This window comes from Pipra filicauda, unplaced genomic scaffold, assembly GCF_003945595.2.
Source record: "Pipra filicauda isolate LSUMZ 115617 unplaced genomic scaffold, ASM394559v2 scaffold6_size6359152_pilon, whole genome shotgun sequence".
NCBI classification, from domain to species: domain Eukaryota; kingdom Metazoa; phylum Chordata; class Aves; order Passeriformes; family Pipridae; genus Pipra; species Pipra filicauda.
Window position 1 is genome coordinate 5,507,337 of NW_024104865.1, and position 20,881 is coordinate 5,528,217.

The window sequence follows — 20,881 nt, forward strand, 5'->3', positions numbered from 1 at the left end:
TCTGAAAGGTGTGAAAATGTTTTTGTTTTATCTGAAGCTATTTTGGAATCTGACCCCAGTCTTGTACTAGTAAGGGAGTGTTTCCCTGCAGCTAAGCTGAATCTTTAACCCTCTGATTTTCCAACTGGGGGATACCCCAGCCCCCCTGCTTTGTGCAGCTGCTCAGCTGCAGCGAGATCCTCCACAGAACAGTGAAAGTGTAGTTTTCTCTAGTCTGTTATCCCTGAAACACGCAACTGCCTTTAATTAGTGGTAAATTCTGTTGTTTCAATTTGTTTTCATTCCATCACTCCAGTCCTGAGGCAGGTAATAGTGGTAGGTACAATGATCTGCTGGTGCTGAGGCAGCTCGTAACTGGAGGAGTGGGAATGTACCCCTGCACACAGCACATGGTGCACAAGGCAGAAAAAAATAACTAACTGTCTCCCTTACTGCAGCCAGCAGATCTGGCTGCTGCAGCAGTTTCTTGTCCTTCCACTATTACTTCTTGGAAACAGCAACACCCAGTTACACTCCGAACGAAAATCCTTTGACCTGTAAAGGAAGAATCACATTTCTGTGCCTGTCCTGCAGAGTCAGGAGGGCTGGCTTGTATCTGTTGTCAGCACCAGCACTCCAGAATCAACAAGAGCTGGAAGCTGAGAAGAGGACTGAATCCCCTTTTCTCAAAGGGAAAGAGTCAATCTTCCAGTAGATCTAGCAAAGGCATGCTGCTTAGCAGAAAGATGATTAAAAAAAACCAAAGCCAAACAAACAAAAACCACAAAAAAACCCCATAGGAACTACAGCAGCATTAGCAGTTATGGCTTTGTTTTTAAAAACAATCACCATTAAAAAAAAAAAAAAAGACAGGGTGAACTATAAGTCACTATGAAAAAGACCAACACCAAAGTACATGAGACTGACTTTGTCAGTTTGTTTTATTACTGGGCACAGCACCGTACCACTTCATATACATACAAGCCACAGTAATACAAACAGTCTCTAGCCTTTTTTATAATTAAAAAAACACATGGTATTTGGGAGGAGTCAACTGTCCCAGGAGTCAGCTCTCAAAAGCTATTCTGCTGCAGTTGCAGTAGTTTTTCTCACAAAATACTATAGGTTTTCATGCTGTTAATACATGAAGCTGAAAAGTCTGAACTTGTAGCAGTGCCTCTGCTTAACATGATCAAGGCAGGCTTTTCAGCAGCTCACAGGCTTTCAAGTATGCTCAGTCACAGTCCTTTGCAGTTAAACGAAAGTGTGCCAGACACCTGGGTATGGAACTAGAACCCTCCAGTGCTTCTATAGAAACCCACATTATCCTGAAGCACCAGAGGTTTATCCACTACAGGGCTAGTTAAAACACTCCTGCATCCTGACAGCCTTCCCGCAGGCAGCACAGGCTTCTGACACGGGCAGGGCCATTTCTTACAGAGTCAGTTAAGTCCGTAGCAGCACAAGGTCAGTGAAGCTTGGAAAAAAGCTTGCCATTAAAGCAGGCTTAGCTCCTCAGAAAATGGATTTAAAACTAGAAGGCACAAATGCAAGGCTGAACATGGGCTGCATACCACTGTGGCATGTGAACAGTTTAGATACCCCTCCGAAGAAAAAAATATAACACATAATAAATACAGTTTGACATTTTAGAAAACAAGTGCATTACTGTGATCCTTCACAACATAAGTTAGTAGGATGCACAAGAGCCTGAAGAGCCCTGTTCACTTAATATTGCACAGAAGTCCTAAAATTTAATGTCAGGACATTGTACTGGAGGTGGGACATGGCAGGAAAAAAAAAGTTGTACTTGGCAGAACCTCCCGAAGTCTCCACCATCACACAAGCAGCTTTCTGCCAATCTGAGGTAGAATTACATATATACTGCTTAAACCCAGTCAAGTCCTGCTCAACTAGTCTTCCAAGAAAAATGAAAAAGTGCACAGAACAGATGAGCCTCTTTCTTCTCTAAAGAAAGTGAGTGCTTCAGCCTTGACTCCTGAAAGCAAGTCTTACAGAGCAAAGTTCCAGTGAAGATCACTTCTCTCCACCTGGAAAGCAGTGATGGCTAGCGTGATACTGCAGATAAGGAGTATAACAGGTAATAATTGCAAGTCTTATAAGTAAGTGTTTTACTCTTCACTTCCTCTCTCCCCTACTACTTGCTAATTCTCCCTTTACTCACTCAGTCCAGTATATTTAACAGAGTCAAGACTGTCCCCACTGCTTTCTCCCTCATGTCCCTTCTACTGGAAACCTGAAAAAAAAAATTCCTATTTCAACCCTTAGACTTCTGAGGGACACTGGCAGTTTCTTCTAGAGACTCCTCTGTGTAGTATAGACATGGAAGGATGGAAGTAAGAGCCTCCTCAATAGAGAAGAGATGTTTATCCTCTGCTTGAGGACAAAAGTAACGCATGAAGTCTGCCAGTCTCAGCAAGTACTCAATGTTATGACCAGCACAACCACTTGAGACAATGATTTGAGCTGCAATCTCCTCTTCAGATGCTGGGCCAAGGTAAGAAGGATTCTGGGGTGTTGCAATGTAAACAAGAGCCAGAATGGGTTCCTCTGCATCTTTCTCCTGAGGGTAGAACTCCACAAACTTAGTGTCATAGCCTCCCAGGACAGCTTCTCGCACGTTGAGATACTGAAGTGATGCAGCAACTTGTTCCCCACGGACCTCATAGGCTACACCCCATGTGCATGCCTAAAAATGAAAGAGCAAGGTGGTTATGGGATGCTGTAACTCCAGTGGCCTGTCCACTAATGCTTCAAATCAAGGCTCCCCCTTACCTTAGGGGTCTCTGCACAACTGATAGCAGGGCAGAGAAGGACAACACGCTCCACAACCCCCCCACGATCCCGGGGGGCCTCAAGGGCACTCGACTGCAGACACCACTTTCCCACTGCTAATGTGGGCACCTCCCCGGCCCAGGCCAGCCACCACCGCCCCGGTACTCACCCCGCAGTCCTCCAGCAGCGTCACCACCCGGCCGGGCTGTGGGGACAGACAAGGACAACGCCATTAGAAGCCGAGCCCGCGACACCGGCACCCCGCAGCCCCCCTATGCGGCCGCCCCGTGCCCTTACCATCTTCTCGCTGCCGCGGTGGAAGGTGTCACCCTGCCAGAAGCGGCGGCTGTACCCGCGGATGAAGCCCACCTTGCGCGACGTGAACTCGAAGCCCGGCCTCCACACCAGCGAGCCGTACCCGAAGATCCACACGGGCGCCGTCAGCCCCGCTCCCTCCGCCTGCCCCGAGGGCGAGGAGGAGGAGGAGCAGGAGGACAGGAGCGGCCGCGGCGGCGGCTCCGGGCACTCCTCGGGACGCTGCGGGTCGCGCTTCATGTCCGGGCGGGCGGGGCACTCGTGGGACCGCGGCGTTTGTGGGGCCGCACACCCCGCCGCGGCGCTTTAAAGGCGGCCCGAGCCGCCCGCCCCGCCCCGCCCCGCCTCGGGTGATGCAACGAGGGCGGGAGGTTTCGCGGCGCCGCGCGTGGGGTAAAGCGGGGCACGGGTTGCATCAGGCGGGGCTCGGGCGGGGCCGCTCGGAGACGGGGGGTCGGTCTGTACGGACGGCGATCCGGGAAAGCTGCCTGCGGAACACTGCGTCGCCTGCGAGATTCCCGCCTGCTAATGCGAGGTCTGACCAGCTGCCAGACCCCAGAGGCCAGTGGAACGAACCGAGCGTGCCCAAAAGGGAGAAACTGGGGTGGAATGAGCGGGCAAGCCCTCCTCAGGAGCCTGCCCCACGCTCCCGGCCTTGCCTTCATCCCAGAACGTGAGGTGCTGCGTTGGAAAACCGAGCAGTTAATATTTAACTGGGTGAAGCGGCAGCTCCTGACGTCAGCAGGGCCGAGGCGAAAGGCACATGGGCGAAACGGAACAGTAACATCCACACAAATGCAAGAACGTGGTACAGAATCCGGCCAGTTGGATGCATTTCCCCTTGTACTAAATCCAGCGTCATATGTAATATGTAATATGTAATACTTGTTATGTGGATGGGTCCAGGTGCTGTCTGTGTATGGAATGGAGACCCAGCTGTAAAGCAGCTTTAGGCAAGTTGTGACAATTAAAGACGTAGGCTCTTTACATTACAAAGTTGTTCGTTTTGGTAGCAGGAGAGAGAGGAGTGAGAAAGAATGAAAAGCAAAACCACTGAGATATTTTATGGAAGTATTTCTCATTATTGTTCTTGTCCTTGCATTTAATCACTCCAAACAGTCTATTTACAGTCTTTTATTTAGTTTCCTGTTGGTTCCCATCAAACAGCACCCACCTTTCCATTCCACTTAACAGGGTGTTGCAGCCACAACACATACAGGCTCTGGTAGTGCTCCCTGTGCCTTGGTACATTCACCATGGGTGACAACAGCCTGCACAGCTCTCACATCTACCCCAGTGCTCTGTGCCTTACACAGAATGCCCTCCTCTCCTGCTCTGCATGACTGACTCTCTGACTTGTCACCTTGGATGACCCTTTACAAGGTCAGCCTTATCAGAGCCCAAAGCGTCTTAATTTTCCTCTCCACTTGCGCTTTTCTCAGTCACCTTCTCTGTCTTACTCAGGCTCAAAGGTATGGGGTTGGCATGGCATCCTCCCAGTGCTTCACACCACACACTCATGCTGCTACAGGCTTGCAGCCTCCTACTCTTCCTCCAATTGTCCCTTTCCATAGGCAGAATGTGACTCCGTCACCTGTTTGTACAGCTGCCGTACTTGGAGGCCTTAGTCACAGACCAGAAAGTGTTCCAGAAAGCGTAGTTATCACCTATCTGTATCAAAGCTCTGCTTGGCAAAACAAGAAATAAATCTCTAGTCTTATATTTTCAGTCTTGTGGATCCTGCCCCCTAAGATACAAGGACTCCCGTCTTAGTGATGCAGTGTGTCAGTGCTAAAATGATGTGGCCTTTCAATCAAATGAAACCAGTTTCATCTGGGAATTAAACCAGTCCTCTGTGTCCCATTGTAGAAAGTGTTGTACCAGTTCATTAGGATACATGCCCGGAATAAAGACAAGTACAACAGACATTCAAACACCACAAAAAATCTTTTATTGCAGTGAGAATAAAAAAAACTAGCAAAGAGAATCAAAAGCTAAAAAAAGAATACAGAATAACTAATTTATCGGTTAGCATTCATACAATACTACAATAGCTTTTAATACAGTATTAACTAGTAAAAGGGGAACTAAAGGGATACCGAAAAAGGATATTAAAGCAATACTATGGACAACTTTTTATACAATATTAATTAGTAAAAAGGGGAATTAAAAGGAAATACTATGGACTACTTTTATTACAGTATTAACTAATTAAAAGGGAATTAAAGGGACACTAAAAGGATATTAAAAAACATTTGCTTTCTCGGTTGCTTCCTATCAATAAACTGTGCTTACCTACACAGACAGGCCAGGGCTACTAGGATCTGCAGCAGCTGGTTGGTACCCATGCTTAGCGGGTGCCCCCGCGGAGGAACACAGTCTCTGAGTATTGCTTAGCCCAGCAGTCCTGACACCACATTTTTATCATCTCTGCATTACACTACATAGGGCCAGTACACAGTATGAGGTGATGCCTGAGTGGCAGCCAAACACCGCCTAATCATTACCTAATAGCAAGTCTGCACATGCCCTACTGTAGGGCAAGGGGCGAGCAACCCCTGCCCACATAATCTTCCTCTCACCATCATCTTTCTCACTCCTATGTATGACCTCCACCATTGTGTTTCAAGGGTATATGTATCCATATTGCAGTATGTAGCAAAACCAAGGAGGAACTCAGCTCTAATAATAGGGGACATTTAGTTGACTTGCTAAAAAGCACAATGGACCTTACAGTTAACTTGTGCCATAAAGTTACATTGTACAATACTTTAGCTGGTTTCACATCCTAATATAATTTCTTTCTCATGCCTCTATGCTCCATTGATCATCTAATTCAAAAGTACCCCCCTTACAAGTGTATATTTTTCATATTTAGTTATTTTTTCCCTGCTAAAATCTAAGAAATTTGAGCAAAACTCCAATATGTAGTTAATAAAAACATTAAAACATTCATATGTAGGTGCATCATCATTATCAAGAGCACAAACAGTGACAGACAAACCAATGTCTAAAAGATAAGCTGAAGAAGCTCTTGCCCTAGCAAGTAAAAAAAAAAAAAAATCTAGCCTCTTTCTTCAGATTCCCTGGGACTTGAATTTTATCCATCTGAGAAATGCACTGGATTACACACATCTCACAAACAAAGCACTAGATATCTGCTGGTACAAGCTAAGGAAAACTGGATCAGAAATAAAAAATATACCATTGGGAAGTGACTGCATACTTGCTGACAGGGGAGAAAAATTGCTCCTTTCCAGGGCAGAGCTGTCTCATTTGTATGTCTGCCTTTGCCAAAAGGCTCTGCTGCAGAGCTGGCCAGATTTGCAATGGAGAGCCAATGCCTAAAGCAAAAGCCTTGGGGGACCAGCTTCAGATCCCACACCAGTTAAACGCTACAGGTCTCTGCTCCCTGCAATGGTGTACAACCAGATCAATTAGGTATGAGGTTAGAAACTCCTTTTGAAGTCAAGTCTCTGATTTTCTTGTGTAAAGACATTGGGATATTGCTCCATCATTAGGAGCCCAGCCTGGGGGAAGACTGTTACTGAAGTTGTGGCATACACAGCAAGAGGTTAAGAATTGGTTTTTGTTTGTTTTAAGCTTTCATTCATTCATGTCTTATATTGACTATACCTTCACTGTACTTTGGTTGAATGAACCAAGGGCATGAGGATCACTAGGGGTGAAGAGCTGAGCAGAAAAGGTGTCTTGCAGACAGTATAGATGCAGCTATGTAAGTGAAGCGGGTGGATACTAAGGAGAGTGTTTAATGTCTGTCCATGTTGTTGGAGCTTGTGTTCACAAGGCAAAGAGAACAGCCTGCCAAACTGAACCACAGGAATGCTCGAATAGGTGTGAGAGAGGATGTGGAAGAGCAGTGGAGTTAAATGTTGAGGAACATGGTGTAGATTTGAGAGTACAACAAAAGGAGATGGAAAAAGAACAGGATTTCAACAGTTTAAAAGTGACTAAAGGGGAAAAAATGGAAGATAATGGTCATACTCTCTTAATTACAATAATAATAATAATAATAATAGCTTAACAGCAGTAAGAATGCTTATTTTGGCCTGGAAACCTTTGTGAAAGAGAAAAAGGCAATCGTAGCTTTATCTGTTACATCCTGAAACTAGTTTTTTCCAGATTTCAGGAAAAGGAGAAGGTAGCTTCTCTTTAGCAGTATATGCTGTGCTTCCCCAGAGTGAGCATTCCCATGTTGGTGCCGGGTGACTAGCAGTGCCAGGGCTGCCTGTTTTTCAGGATAGCGGTGAATCACCCTAGAGCCAGAAAAACCAACAACAGGACTGGCATGACACATAGCAGTGGCTTGTGTTTGGGCCTCTTATTTGCTTCAGTAAGCTGAGGGCAAACACTGGATTTCACCAAAAGTTGTTCTGTTAAGAAAATATCAGCTGGGGAAAGGAGGATTACCAGATTATTTCCAGGTACTACATCTTCCTCCAACAGCTTGGCACTGCTTTCCTCTCTCTACAATGAGCAGACAGGAGAATCTAAAAACTGAAGGCTTCAGCAAAGGTTACAATTATTGCAATTGGACGTAAGGTTCAAACAGTGTCACAGACTTTTTAAAGCAATGTAAATCAGTACTATTCACCTGATATTCACAATGCAACATACATGTGCATCACCAGAGGTCTTACTCACTTCTGTTTGATGAATCCAGTTCTTATGGCATTTACAAATCCTCTCCAGATGTGAACACTTACCATAGAAACATGCAGTCAGCTTTGTTTCAAACATGGAAATACAGAAACAACATTGTCAAAGCTTCCATATTAAAGCTTGAGGATCAGGAATGAGGTAGAGAACAGGAGACAATGGGTATATTTAGATTTGTTTACTGCATCTGAGGGGAACACACTTCTGTTGTTAAATGCTTTAACTCATGAGGTTAAATACAGTCCTGATCAAAGAGAAATGAAAATGGCAAAGGACATACCAGTATGTTTATTCCCCCCTAAAATCCAGGAAATAAAGTACTGTAAGGACACCAGACTGAAAAGCAAGTCCTCATATCTAGGACAAGGGTATAGTTTGGGGGATTCTTCTGCAGGACAGAACTTAAACTGATGCTGACCTACTCCACATTCAGTCTGTTCAGCCTTATGATTGCTATGGCTCTGACTGTTGTCAGCTGTGTTGGTAGTTTTTGCCATGGGTCCTGTTCACAGATGGGAATGACAAAATTGATGGAGCAATAACAAACTTGGTTTGTATTTGAATTGGTTATGTTAGGGGGGAGGGACGGGGAATCCATAGGTCCAAAGAGCATTTTAGCATGACATCAATGCTAGAAAACCCAGCATTAACATTTTGGCTTTTAAGTCTTGTACACCAGCATGATCTGCTGCGCAATACTTTTTGCTGACTTCCCCTCTTGTTCTCCCTTCAAGCTGGTGGGCAGTTTTAATCCACCTGGCAGGAGCTGGCCTCGATTGCTCTGGTCACCCTGTCCGTCTGTCATATTCCATGTTGCTGACTGATACAAGGTCCCTCTCAGCACTAGTCCATAAAAAATTATTCCATAAAGACTCAGAACTTGAATTTCAGGCTTTTTTTTTCTTGGTTAAAGGCAGACATAGTGAGCAAAGAGTGAGGAGAGGGTTGTGAAGGGTTGTAGCAGAAGCTTAGGGAATTTTGTCTTTTCTCCCTTTAGGGTAGGAAAGAAACTCAAACACTTGCTACTATCATAGCTTGAGGGATGAACAGATTGTACACTGAACATAAAAGCTGAGTACAGACCTGCTGGAAACCCCTTTTGCTTGAGGTCACAGCATCCCAAACCTAGGAGCTCATCTGAGTGCCAGGCTGTGACCCGTGCACTAGATTGGCTCATCCTTTGGTACAGTGTAACCTCCTGTTCTTTGCTCCCCATGGCTTCACTCTCTGCCCAAATACTATGCTGACACCTAGAAGGGCATTTTGAGGAGTCATGTGGATGTCCACGTTGGCAGCTTTAAGATGAGACACCAATGGAGGAGGCATGGGCTCACAAGGCTTGGGTTGGGAACCTCAGCCTTGATGTAAAAGTCAGCGTCTTATCCGGGCTGATTTAGTGTTGCCATTCGGTGATTTAGATTCACATCCACATTCAGTTGCAGTATAAAGAGAAGAAAAATGGGGTTATAGCTAAATTTTTAAGCAGATTTGAGAAAAACCTGAAGTAACAGTTGATACAAGCAGGTAGACTGAATAGTCCAAAGACAGAAATGTGGAAGAGACATAGAATTTTAATTCAAAGGTAGAAAGCAAATCTATGATTTGCATCCTAAGCAGGGAAGGATACTGTTTAGGGAAGTAACCAGCTGATTTCAAATAAGGTTTAAGAACTAATAGGGAGCTCATACAGAATGGAAAAGGAAAAAGTCAACAGAGAGGTTGGTACTGGTTTGGTACTTTGCTATGCAATGAAGCAAGAGCTGCAGAAGTTAGGGGCAATTTGCACATTGCAAAGAGTTTAAAACTCAGTGAGAAGATTTCTAGTCAAATAAAAAGAGGATCAAGAAGGAAGTGAGATTACAGGCAGAGTTATGACCATCAAGACCAAAGATATCTTAGATACAAACCAATAAAAGACAAGATGGTGATTGTTATGAGGCCTTTAAAAAAATTGCCATGTCCAAAGCAAAAGGACTGTTCCAAGAACTTCTGGTGCTTGTGTCAAGGGAGGCAAAAGAACAGATGCAAACCAAGGGCTTATTAGCAAAGAATGTAGATTATGTAAGTGGGGCAGGTACCACATGACTGAGAAATAGCAAGTGGTGCCTGTATTTGAGACATGAGAAATAAACTGAAGTGTAGCAAACTGAATTCATACAAAGGGATATGAGCATTAACTGGACATGAGTGGATTAGTCTAGAGATTGAAAAGAATATCCTAAGCTGCAGAGCAGCAAGTTTTTAAAACTGCATCTCCCACTCCTCCATATGAAGAGCCAATAACAGAAAAATAACTACTTTAACTGCAACAGAGATTATGTGATGTTATTATGTCTATTTCCTACAATGCCTTTCTATCCAGTGCTCTTGTTTGAAGAGCAGAAAGTTCCCATTTCATGAGTATCACAGGAAATAGCTGGAGTGTAGACTCAGTCAGTTGTTTCCAAAGATTTGCAGTGCTGGAAAGGCTTCATCAGTTTGCAGTGATAAGGTTTTGTCCTGACATGCATGCAGCTGTTCTTGCCCACATTTTCACAGTGTCTTCATAACAATTGTTGCTTCTCTGTGGTCTAGATGTTATGGATTCATTTTCTATGAAAATGAATCCATATGAGAATGACCACAAAGCCCCAAACAGGCACAAGCTGAGAGTTCTGAAGTATCTAATTGATATACTAATGGCAAAGCAAGAACTGCAGAAAAAAGGCAAATCCTGAATCACCATCTCATCCCTTGACTACTGAGAAACCCCAGACAAAGTGACATTACAGTATCATCTGGAATTTTGAAGGTGGAAGGAAGTTGAAATTCATATTCTACTTACCAGCAGAGAAGTGAGCTACGAGGTCTGACACAAAGCTTTAAGAAAGGGCCAACTAGACAGCAAGTTCCCAAGTGTAATCACAGCACAAAAGATTTCTCCTTAGAAACAAAGCCCACAAACCACACAGCTAAAGACATGTAAGAAAGGCCTAGAGAGAGAGAGCAAGAGCAAAGTCTGCAATGAGACTAGTCAGCACAAAGAGGAACAAAGTTCCCCCTCTACCAGCCATTCAGTAGAGCCCAGCATGCCCCACTATAAGGAGAGCAGCCAGCTTCCTAGCTGCCTCACCCCTCTTTGCCATGGCTGGAGGGAAGGATTTGTACCTGCAACAGTCACTAATAGTTTTAGTCTGAGAGAGAAAGGAAACTCATCCAAATCCTTATCAAGGCAAAAAGGAGAATAGTACCAGTGCTTCTGTTTAGACTCTTGGTTGCTCTAGGGCAGGAAGATGGGTGTGTTGACTGTCCAATCAAAGCAATAAACCAACCACTCAATGTGTGGGACTTAGGGATCAGTGTGGAGAAAGACTGATAAGTATCTGCCTAGATAAGAAGTTGCTCCTTCACTGCATTGCTTCTTCTTTACAGTTTCTAATGTGTAAGTATGCCTCATGTTGTATTTCACTCTTGAACATTTGAGGGTTGTTGCAAGCAAATGACCTACCTAGTGTGATGCTTGATATAGAGGAAGACAGATGTTTTATGCTGTTGTAGCAGCAAATGACATTTGCTTATTTCTAGAATGACTAAATGACTAAAAGTCTCACTGCTGTGACAAAAAAACCACTAAATAGTCCTGAGATTGTGGCTCGTATCAAACTGTTTATTGTTAGTGACAAATACTGAAAGACTTTACTTTAAACGTGGCCATGCTGGGCAGAATTTTGTATTCTGAGGTTAAGACTGTGTCTATGTCTGAAGGAAATTTGCAGTCCTGCTGAAAATATTTGTATTTTAGTACCTCTGGCACATGCATTGAAAACTGTTTAATTTGAAAGATTGCTGTAGATGTGTTGTATGTGAGCTAACATGTTTGCTTTTGTAGTATTAATAGGACAGATTCTATCTCAACAGTAACTGTACTTCTTTTGTGATTTCCTAAATCATGTCCACTTAGATTTTGGGCCCTTAGTTCTCAGCTATCCCAAAATAAAACCCTGCTTTCTTCTCCCTTTGATTTGGTAATCTAGGTCTGCAGTTTCCTTTGCTGAATCTTTTTGCAATTAGCCCAGCAGATCCAAAGACTTGTCCTTAGTAATTACAGGTGCTCTTCGCAAAGATGAGGAGCAGAATGTGCCAACGGTCACCACCTTCCTTAAAGCCCAACGCTATTTATTTAGAACACAATGTTATGGAAAAAACCCACTTAATTAGCCAAGAAATTACTCACACACCTGCTAAGCATTGCCTGTCTTCCTTGTGGTGCCCTGGCAAATATGGTAAGCAAGATCTGCCAGCTCTTTAATTCAGAGAGAGCATCTGTGTATCAGATTGGGCTTTCTGCCCCAGAAGACAAAGATGAGTGCCAGCATAACAGGCACGAGGACTTGCGTGACTACACGCAGGTTCCATAGAATCAATTCTCATTCAGCCTGGAGCACAGATGCATAAGTAGCATGTGCTGCCCAGCAGTTGGTCCAGACCATCCTTCCCATGCTGTGGGACAGCAGTCAGTTCTTGAACATCTCTCCAAAGTTGGATAGACTCCTGCCTGTAACCAGGGTGTCAGACATGCTGCTCTGTGAAGTCAAGTGCCTTCTTGCATGTGGGGACAGCAAGAACTTGCATGACTGGACAGCTGAGAATACTCAAAAGTAATCAGTAGCTGTTAGATTTTTTTTTTTTTGTATGGCCAGTGATAGGCATTGTCCTCCTACGCTCAACCACAAGCAAGATCAAAACAGGAAAAGAATCTGCCTGGACAGAGCTGTTGTGCTGGTGGTTGTGACCAATCCTGGGTTGTCCTGGTGCATTCCATGCTTCATAACCTTTGTGGCAATTCACTATAGCAGCATTTGAAAGCTCAGTGTTATCATTTCCACCATGGGGATATCATGACTCTCAAATACTTAAAAAGTATTATTGAATATGAAGATAAAATATTTTCAACATTAAACCTCTTTCAGTTCAGTTTAGGAGATATACTTCAAGACCTCTGGAGTGAGAAGTCAGAAAGTGCAGCTGTAGCCCATGTAGGAACTGAATTTTTCTAGTGAAATAAAAGGGATCCTCTTTCTAAAAGAAATCATGATTTTGTGGTCTGTTACCAGACTGGCAATGGCTCTGGTCATAGGTTCTTTGAAGTCTGATTTGGCTTTACAAAAAATCCAGCCACACTTCCATGGATCTCCAGAGAGTATTGTATAGTAAATAAAGTTAGTAAAACAATCAGCATTCCAGGTGGGGTAGCTGGTCCTCATGAAAGCAAGAAACACAGTGTTCTCATCTGCATCTTCCCACTGTCCAGCTCTAAAGTGCTTTTTGTTCAGAGCTTGTATGGCAATGTATATTTAAGGCAATAGCTGTGTAAATTAACAAAAATTTGGAGTCAAGCTCTGAGTGGATGCATTTCCTTAAATCCAAAAGCCAAACTGTGTATTTTGGGTATTGATGACTCTGGAGAGTGTTAATTACACACTGTCTTTCCTTCTTTCTTTGCCTTTTTGTTGTAGTCATCGGTAACTTCCCTCGATGAAGATGACCTGGTGACATACTTACACAGGACAGTTCCTTAGTAACTGAGAGAACAGCTGAACAGCTGAAGCTGTGTCAGGGGAGGGTTAGGCTGGATATCAGGAAAAGGTTGTTCCCCCAGAGGGTGGTTGGGCACTGGAACAGACTCCCCAGGGCAGTGGTCACAGCCCCAAACCTCACAGAGCGCAAGGAGCATTTGGACAACGCTCTCAGGCACATGGTGGGATTGTTGGGATGTCTTGGGCAGGGCCAGGGGCTGGACTTAATGATCCTTGTGAGTCCCTTCCAACTCAGGATATTTCATGATTCTATGATACTTTATTGTGCTCTTTTTGGGGAAGGAAAGTTTCCTTTCTGCCCTGAATGAAACACCAGGGCCATGTGGCAGAATGGTAATGCTGACCCACACTAAGATGGAAACATAAGGCTTGTGAGGGCATATTGCATCAAGTCACAGGCTGTGGTGATAACAGAAGGTAGGTAGGAGGAACACCGGTGGCCAGGCTTCAGGCACTTGACTGCCCAGCCAAGACTGCTGTTGTAGTGGCTGCAAAGAGAGAGGTCGATCAACAGGGTGAGTCAGAGCATTAGCATAAATTGGAGTGAATTCCCTGGGGCAGCACCGTGTAAGGGGGTGTGTTTTGGGGAAGCTGACTCCAGGCACGTAGGAACTCTGAGAGCCACTGGGCTGGTTCACCTCTACTACTTGTGACGCATGGCACCGTCAGTGCAGAGAGCCTCGGACTGCATGGTTGTACCAGCTGGGCTTACTGTGACCGCTGGTGTTTCTGCCCTGGCTTTGTGTCATCTAGACATGCCTATGCCTGGAGGCGCTAACTTCACCTCCCTTCTCCAGGCAGAAACAAGAAGTCATTACCCAGAGGCTGTATTTTTGCTTTTGTTCCCTGGGCAAAAGTCACAGGTGCACTTTGTGAAATGGTAGCTGTGCTGCCATGTGTCAGAATGCCCAAGCAACCAGGGCTCCCGCAGCCCTGAGCAGCCTGTCCATTAATCAATTATAACTTTCCTGCTCCCAGTGCATGCGTGAGAAGGCTTCTGCTAGCCTTTTGATGGAATGCATGGCAAAGAAGAATAACTCAACAGCTTTTCTAGGTGCAGAGATGTTTCTGCTGCACCTTCTCGCCGTGTAAGCAGCGTGTAGGAAGTGTTCACAGTGCAGTTCTGTGATTTGTGCTCTTCACTGGGAGGCAACAGGAAAGTGACTCATGAGCCATTGCATCCTCTTCTGTGCAGGGAACATGGTGACTTGAAGAACTGGACTGCACAGTAGCTGTGACAGCAAAATGATATAGGAGGGCAGTGACCAAGCTCTTGGCTGGTTAAGATAACTACTGAAGGCATCTGAGCTCCTCTTAGGAGTTCCTCAGCTATCAGTGACCTGTGGGCACCATCAAACAGACTTCTGCTCCATCAAGAGCTGTCATACTTTGCCAATATTTTAATCCCTGTGGCCGAAAACAGCATCCAGTGTTGACAGAACAAGGTATTTACTGTTAATGTGTTCTCATTTCTGCTTGCGTAGCTCCTGCATGCATGTAACTGCAGTGTCAGCTTGAACTTCTTCCTACTCTCACCACATCCCGATATTGCTCCTCTCTTGGCCGACTTTGACCTATCAATATTCCCTATGAGATTGCTTTTCTCCGTCTGCTCTGATTCTGGTATTGATCCTGTTCTGGCACTAACCTTTTCCAACTCTGCCATGACACACCTCCATTGCAGATTTTAATTCTTCTCATGTTCCTAACCTCGTCCTAACCTGCTAAATGCTGAGTGTTTTTGATACTGACATAGGAGCAGAAGCTCGTTTGAACCATGCTGAATTCAGAAACTTCATCTACTTATGTCAAGGCCAGAGATTTCCTTGTCACTCTTCCCTTTCTAATGTCAGCTCTCAGCAGCTCTTTGATAGTTTGAGGTATTGTGGTGTCTTCCCAGTGCCAAATATCCCACCTAGTTATGTCTATCTGTATGTGGTGACAGTGACAATGTCACCAAAGCAGAATGTAAGTGCAGTTTATCTGCCTTGGCTGGAATAAAGGGTAGTGTAGGTGCAGGGTTACATGCATCTAGGCCTATTTGGCTCTTGGAAAACAGTGGGACTTTTTTGAAAAGAGGGACAAGTGAGATTGTTGTCGTTTATGTGCTTTTTAGAAGTAATCTACTTAATCCAATCTGAATTCTACCTGCATCCCTGTACCACATTTGTAGCACTCATTCCTCCAAAGCCAGTCATAACAACACAGAGTGAATGGTGATGTAGTTTGGTTGAATCTGGATCCAAATTTTACCAGGGCACCCTCCCTGTTTAATGGCCAGTGTGAAATCTAGCAGTGAGCAGTACAGTGCTGACTATGGGAAATCTCCTGAGGCAGACTAAATCTACAGACACTCTGGTTGCGTGGATGCTGGAGGCTGATGACTGGTGTGTCAGTGGAATATCAAAATCATAACGTGAGTGACTGGTATGTTATGTAGTGATTGGACTGGAATGCTGCACACGAGCAGAGGCATTGTCACCGCCTGTTTACTAACTCTGATGTTACACATAGCCTGAGGTTACACCAGGCTAAAGAGCACGCAGCCAGATTCTTATGAGGTAGGAGCACTAGGCTGGTGCCAGGACAACAGCTGACAGTGTCAGTTTTTTTTGGTTGGTATTTCCCTCCTCTCATTTCAAGCAAAAGCCTCAAAACGTTCTCTTGATGTTGTCCTTGGTATAAAATTTCACGACTCTCCACTAACTCATGTATTTCAAATCCTCAAAGATGTGTGAACCCCACCTTGGTACAGATTGCACTGTTGAGGAAAGACTCTCTGTCCTGTTATCTGTGTGTATTGGATAGAAACCAGTTTCTTGAGTCCATATTTTCTGTAAGAAAATAAATAAGCTCTTAACCCAGCGCCTCCAGACAATTATAACAAAGTAGTTGTACAGCTGCTTGTGTTCCAGTTTCTGAGGAATGTGAAATTACTATCAGCAGTGCTGGGACATGTACAGCCCATTCTTAATTTTGTGGGTTATACATACATGGCATATTGTGGAACAGTGGAGAGTTTCCAACATATTTTAATCTTCTCTCTAGTAGAAGTCCCATTTTAGGAAATTGGTGCCAGCAAGATAGGAAGGCTGTTGTTTTATGGCTCTTTAAGGGGTTAATGATTCTTTAGGATAATAATTTTCTCTTTTTAAAACCACCCTTTAATCTCACAGCCTCCAATCCCACAGCACTTGGCTACAACCTGCCAAGGCCTCAGCCTCTAGCAACAGGTAGCTTGCAGTGTCAGCTGGAGCACTTGGGCACTGTCTGGAAGAGAGAGGCTTAATGCAAAGGTGGATGCAAGATGAAAGGACAGTAGTGGTTTTCTCTCTAGGATCTCAGTTGACAGAAGCCTTATTCCTAAAGTCTGTCACTGCAGGCTAAAACCAAAGCCTTTATCTTTATTCCGTATTACACTGTCCCAAACTGGAATGGGCAGTCACAGTGCTGCCCTCTCACAGACTACCTGCATGTATAATGTTATGATAAGACCCTGTTATTGTTTTAAAGCTTAAACAAGAAAACAAGGATCAGCGGTTCCTAGTTGAAGACTGATAAGAATGTGTTTAAATCACTTGATGCTGAACTTAATCATGTGCTTAAGATGATAGAGGAGTTAGGTAGAGGAGTTAGTGATTCCTTTAATTTGAGTCTGAGTCTATGCATAACAGATATCTTCAAAGTCAGAGGTATGAAGAATCCCTCCAAATCTGCCTCTTCTCTCCAATCCTTAAGATGTCTATGGTGATCAAACTATTGTCCAGGGATTGTTTCATGCTGCATCTCTAGTTGAATCATTGGTCACCTATTCCTCTCCTATCCCCCACTCTGTGCTGAAGTGGGAGCCTGTAATATGAATTTTCTGCAAAAAAAGGCTGTGGATAGCTGTTCTCTTCTAGATCCAGCTGGTGGGAAAGTCCCAGCTTTTTCTTGCTGCTTCTCTAGACCTGCTGGCAGGGTTGTGTGTATATGCTTTAGCCTAAATGAACAGGACAAACAAACTGCTATTCAACAAGTTAAGGTAATATTTGCTGGAACAGTAGCTTAGAGTGCACATCCACCTCCAAGTGTTCCTCTTTTCCCTTAGCTGCCTTCTTAAACTGGCTTTCCAAATTTTCCCTGCCTTGTACTGCAAAGCAGCACAGTAGAGCCCTAGGATTTCTTAGCCCTTGGACTCCCATGGGTAAGCAGACAGAGTGGAGGGCAGCAGACAGCTGTTGCTTGTAGAGAGCTTGGCTATGAAAGAGTAATTGTGGAGGGATACATGGGTAGGCAGGTTAAATGCAACAGCAGAAAGAATTTAAATTTTGCTGCAAGGTGTTAGAGTGGCACAAAGCAGTGATGGATGTAGTTGAAAGAGGGCTCCATTCATCTAACAAAGCCTATGTACTGCACTTCTTTGCAGTCAAGTAGTACAAATGGGAGAGCAAATCTAAGTCAAGAACTGTCTCTTATATTCCTCCTTGTAAGCCAGCGTGATTGAACAGAAATATGTGTTGAACAGAAATATAGTCTTGCTATATGTCTTCTTTCAAACATCAGCAGGTGTGAGGTCATTCAGTTCTGTCATGTTGTTGAGTTATGCATCGAAGAAAAGTCAAAACGAGTCCACAGCACCTTCTGTGAAACCTTCAGCCTGAGAGGTAACCCCTCCATCAAATTTCAGCCACTTTCCTGTAAGAGTTGGCCTATTTTCTATGAGCTATTTTGGTCTGTTCTTTAGATATATTTATGGTAGAGGAAGAAAATGAGAGCAATTAAAGAGGAATTGCAAGATGCTGTGCTGGAGGTAATGGAAGAAAAGTGTCATGATATGGTTGTGCAATAGCTTCATGTTTTACATATTGCTCATGGTGGAACGTGCCATGAGAGGACTCGAGTTACCTGAGTGGAAGTGTCATTGTGGCGTGTTACAGCATTGGTGATATATGTAGCAAAGATTGCATCATATGGGTGAGTGTTAATATTAAAGAACATCTAAAGAGTCCTTAAGTGGAAGAAATCCATGTGGGAAGGCCAGCTGGTGGCTACATATGTTTTTTCCCAGAAGACATCAGATAAAATGAGCTGATTACAGGCTGAATCCCCCAGTTTTTCTGTGTGTTTGTTGAGAACATAGTGCACTGGATTTGAAAACAATTGCTTTCATGCTCTGTGACTAGGCTAGTCAAAAAGCAGCTACAAATGGGAAACTGAGAAACAAAGGCAGGGCAGGAAACAGCGTTGAGCTCTCAATATGACCCTTTAAATTGAAAAAGTTATGAAAGGCTGCCATAGATTTCATTAAAAAGGGAGCTGGGGAAAAACAGTTTAAAAGCATAACTAGTTTTTGTCAAATCTTTATTGACACATCTTTTTCCTGTTATGTTGCCTCTGTATGAGAGAAACTAAAGCAACTGCTTAGATGCTGACAAATATTGTACCTATGGATCCTCTAAGAAAACTGAGCAGGCAAATTTGTCTTCCCATGCAGGGTTCTTGCTTGTCAGGTTTTTTGTCCTTGGCTGATTTCTCATTCTCCTCATTTCCAAGGGCCCTAAGCAGAACTACTCACAGAATTACAGAATATTCTGAGTTGGAAGGAGCCCACTAGGATCATTAAAGTCCACCTCCTGGCCCTGCACAGGACAGCTCCAAGAATCACATTATATGCCTCTTAGCAAGCTCTAATCTGCATATGGAGAGATGATGTGAAAGAAAGATGCTGATAACCATGACACCTGAAATTATTTTATGCCTTTAGTAGACCACAAGTACCATCAAACCTCGTGTTGACCTTACTGTATTCACTGCCTCTAGCTTGAGCATACCTCTTGCCTGAACACGCTCAGACATTGCATCAGTGTCCTCTGGTAATGTGCAGAACTCTTTTTACACTAGCTAATTGAGTCCAACTATTCCTCTTGGAGGCAGATGAGTAAGTATTAGCCCCACTTTACACCTAGGAAGAGTGGAAGGGGAAAGTGGCTTGACCCAAGTTTAAATAGCAACCAGTGTGAGCAATGTCAGAGTACCCTGCTTGCCTGCACCTGAGCCCTGTGCATGCAGAGATTGTGAAGTTCTTTATGGAACATGGTAGAGGAGTTAAGTGTTTGGGCTACCCATACTGTGTTAGATATTATATTGGTTGCTGGGTGCTAGGTAATATATTGAGAAAGGCATGAGGAGAGGAGGCTCAGAGGCACAAGATACATTGCCAAGCAGAATAACAGTACTAGTGACATGGTGGCAACAGGCTTGCACTGGCCTGCTGAGCACTGGCAGGACAGCCTGAGTAGTCTGATGTTAAAAGGGATGCTGGCCTCGTTTCAACTGCTCAGTCTGGCTGCACCAGTGCCCTGGTTGGTATTTCTTTCCTTCTCCTCTAGAGAAGAGACAAGATAATTTGAAGCAAAAAAACCAAGACTTTGCCCTCTGGAGGGATTCCAGGGTTGCAGATGGACTGGGCTCTTCACAGTGCTGCTGGAAAGCAATTATATTTGCAGTTCAGGAGAAGGGAAGAGGAGGAGCGAGAGTCACTGAATTGACAGCAGGGATAAGAAGGTAGCTCATTAGCACATCATCTTTTCTGCACCCTTCTGTGTGGGAGCAGATCTCCATATGATGACATTCAGAGTCTGGCAGGAATGTTATCCTGGAGCTAGTAGGAATTTTTCTGCAAGAAAGTGTGAGCGAGTAGGTTTAAAGAGATCAGAAATGAGCTCCTCTCTGGTCCAACAAACATAAAGGTTCATCCTTCATGGTTGTTCTCAAACTTCACTATAAGCTGCTGACCAAGAGTATGAAGACAAAGTGATGAGGTATTCATTAAAGTAATTAAAATACAAAAAAATACAAAAACCCACAAACAACAAAAAATCCCAAACCAACCAACCAAAAGAAAAAAAACCCCATCCCTTCTGCTGCACATCTCATCTACTTTCCTTGCTCCAGCCTTGGTATGCATGCCAAGAAGTACCTGTTTATTGCACTGTGTATATGGTAAATAATAGCTGGGAAAGATCATGTCTCCCTTTGCTTTGTGAACATCATCTATGGCATGTGACTTTTTAACTGAACATCAGAAATAGAGAGCTGATTGTGTACTGCACAGTTACTTACGCTTGAAGAATTCCAGTAGAAGCCATGCAGAAGACCTTCCCTATATAGCATTCATAATGATTTGGAGAGTGAGTCCTGTGTCAGTGACAGTGGCCTGATGGAAACCCCAGAGGACACCAGTAATAAATATATAATGCACTTAATTATAGCCTGAAGGGTGAATTCCTTACAGGCTTATTCAAAAGACTCATGTGACTGCTTAACAACACTAGGGTATACAGTCTATCATCCCCTGAGCAGTCTTCACGGTCCCAGAGAAGAATGTCAGAAAAAGCATATATTAACTGTTCCCTAAAGGAGGTAGTTGAGACTGGGAAACGTGTGTGTCTCATATACCAGGCAGGCATAAAAGACTGTGCACTGAAACAGTCCTTCATGGCACAACTGTGTCTCCTTTTTAGGAAGATGTCTGTGTTACATGTGAAAATATC

General features: G+C 44.0%; 1 protein-coding gene across 1 annotated transcript; it reads right to left on the reverse strand.

The window, feature by feature from the left end:
- Nucleotides 1–892: 892 nt before the first annotated feature.
- CHAC1 (ChaC glutathione specific gamma-glutamylcyclotransferase 1) lies at nt 893–3,416 on the reverse strand. Its single transcript, XM_027750211.2, has 3 exons — nt 3,073–3,416; nt 2,945–2,980; nt 893–2,689 (listed from the first exon to the last, which is right to left on the reverse strand). The coding sequence occupies exons 1-3, from the start codon at nt 3,328–3,330 to the stop codon at nt 2,258–2,260; spliced, it is 726 nt and encodes a 241-aa protein (XP_027606012.1). The 5' UTR covers nt 3,331–3,416; the 3' UTR covers nt 893–2,257.
- Between the last annotated feature and the right edge of the window lie 17,465 nt (nt 3,417–20,881).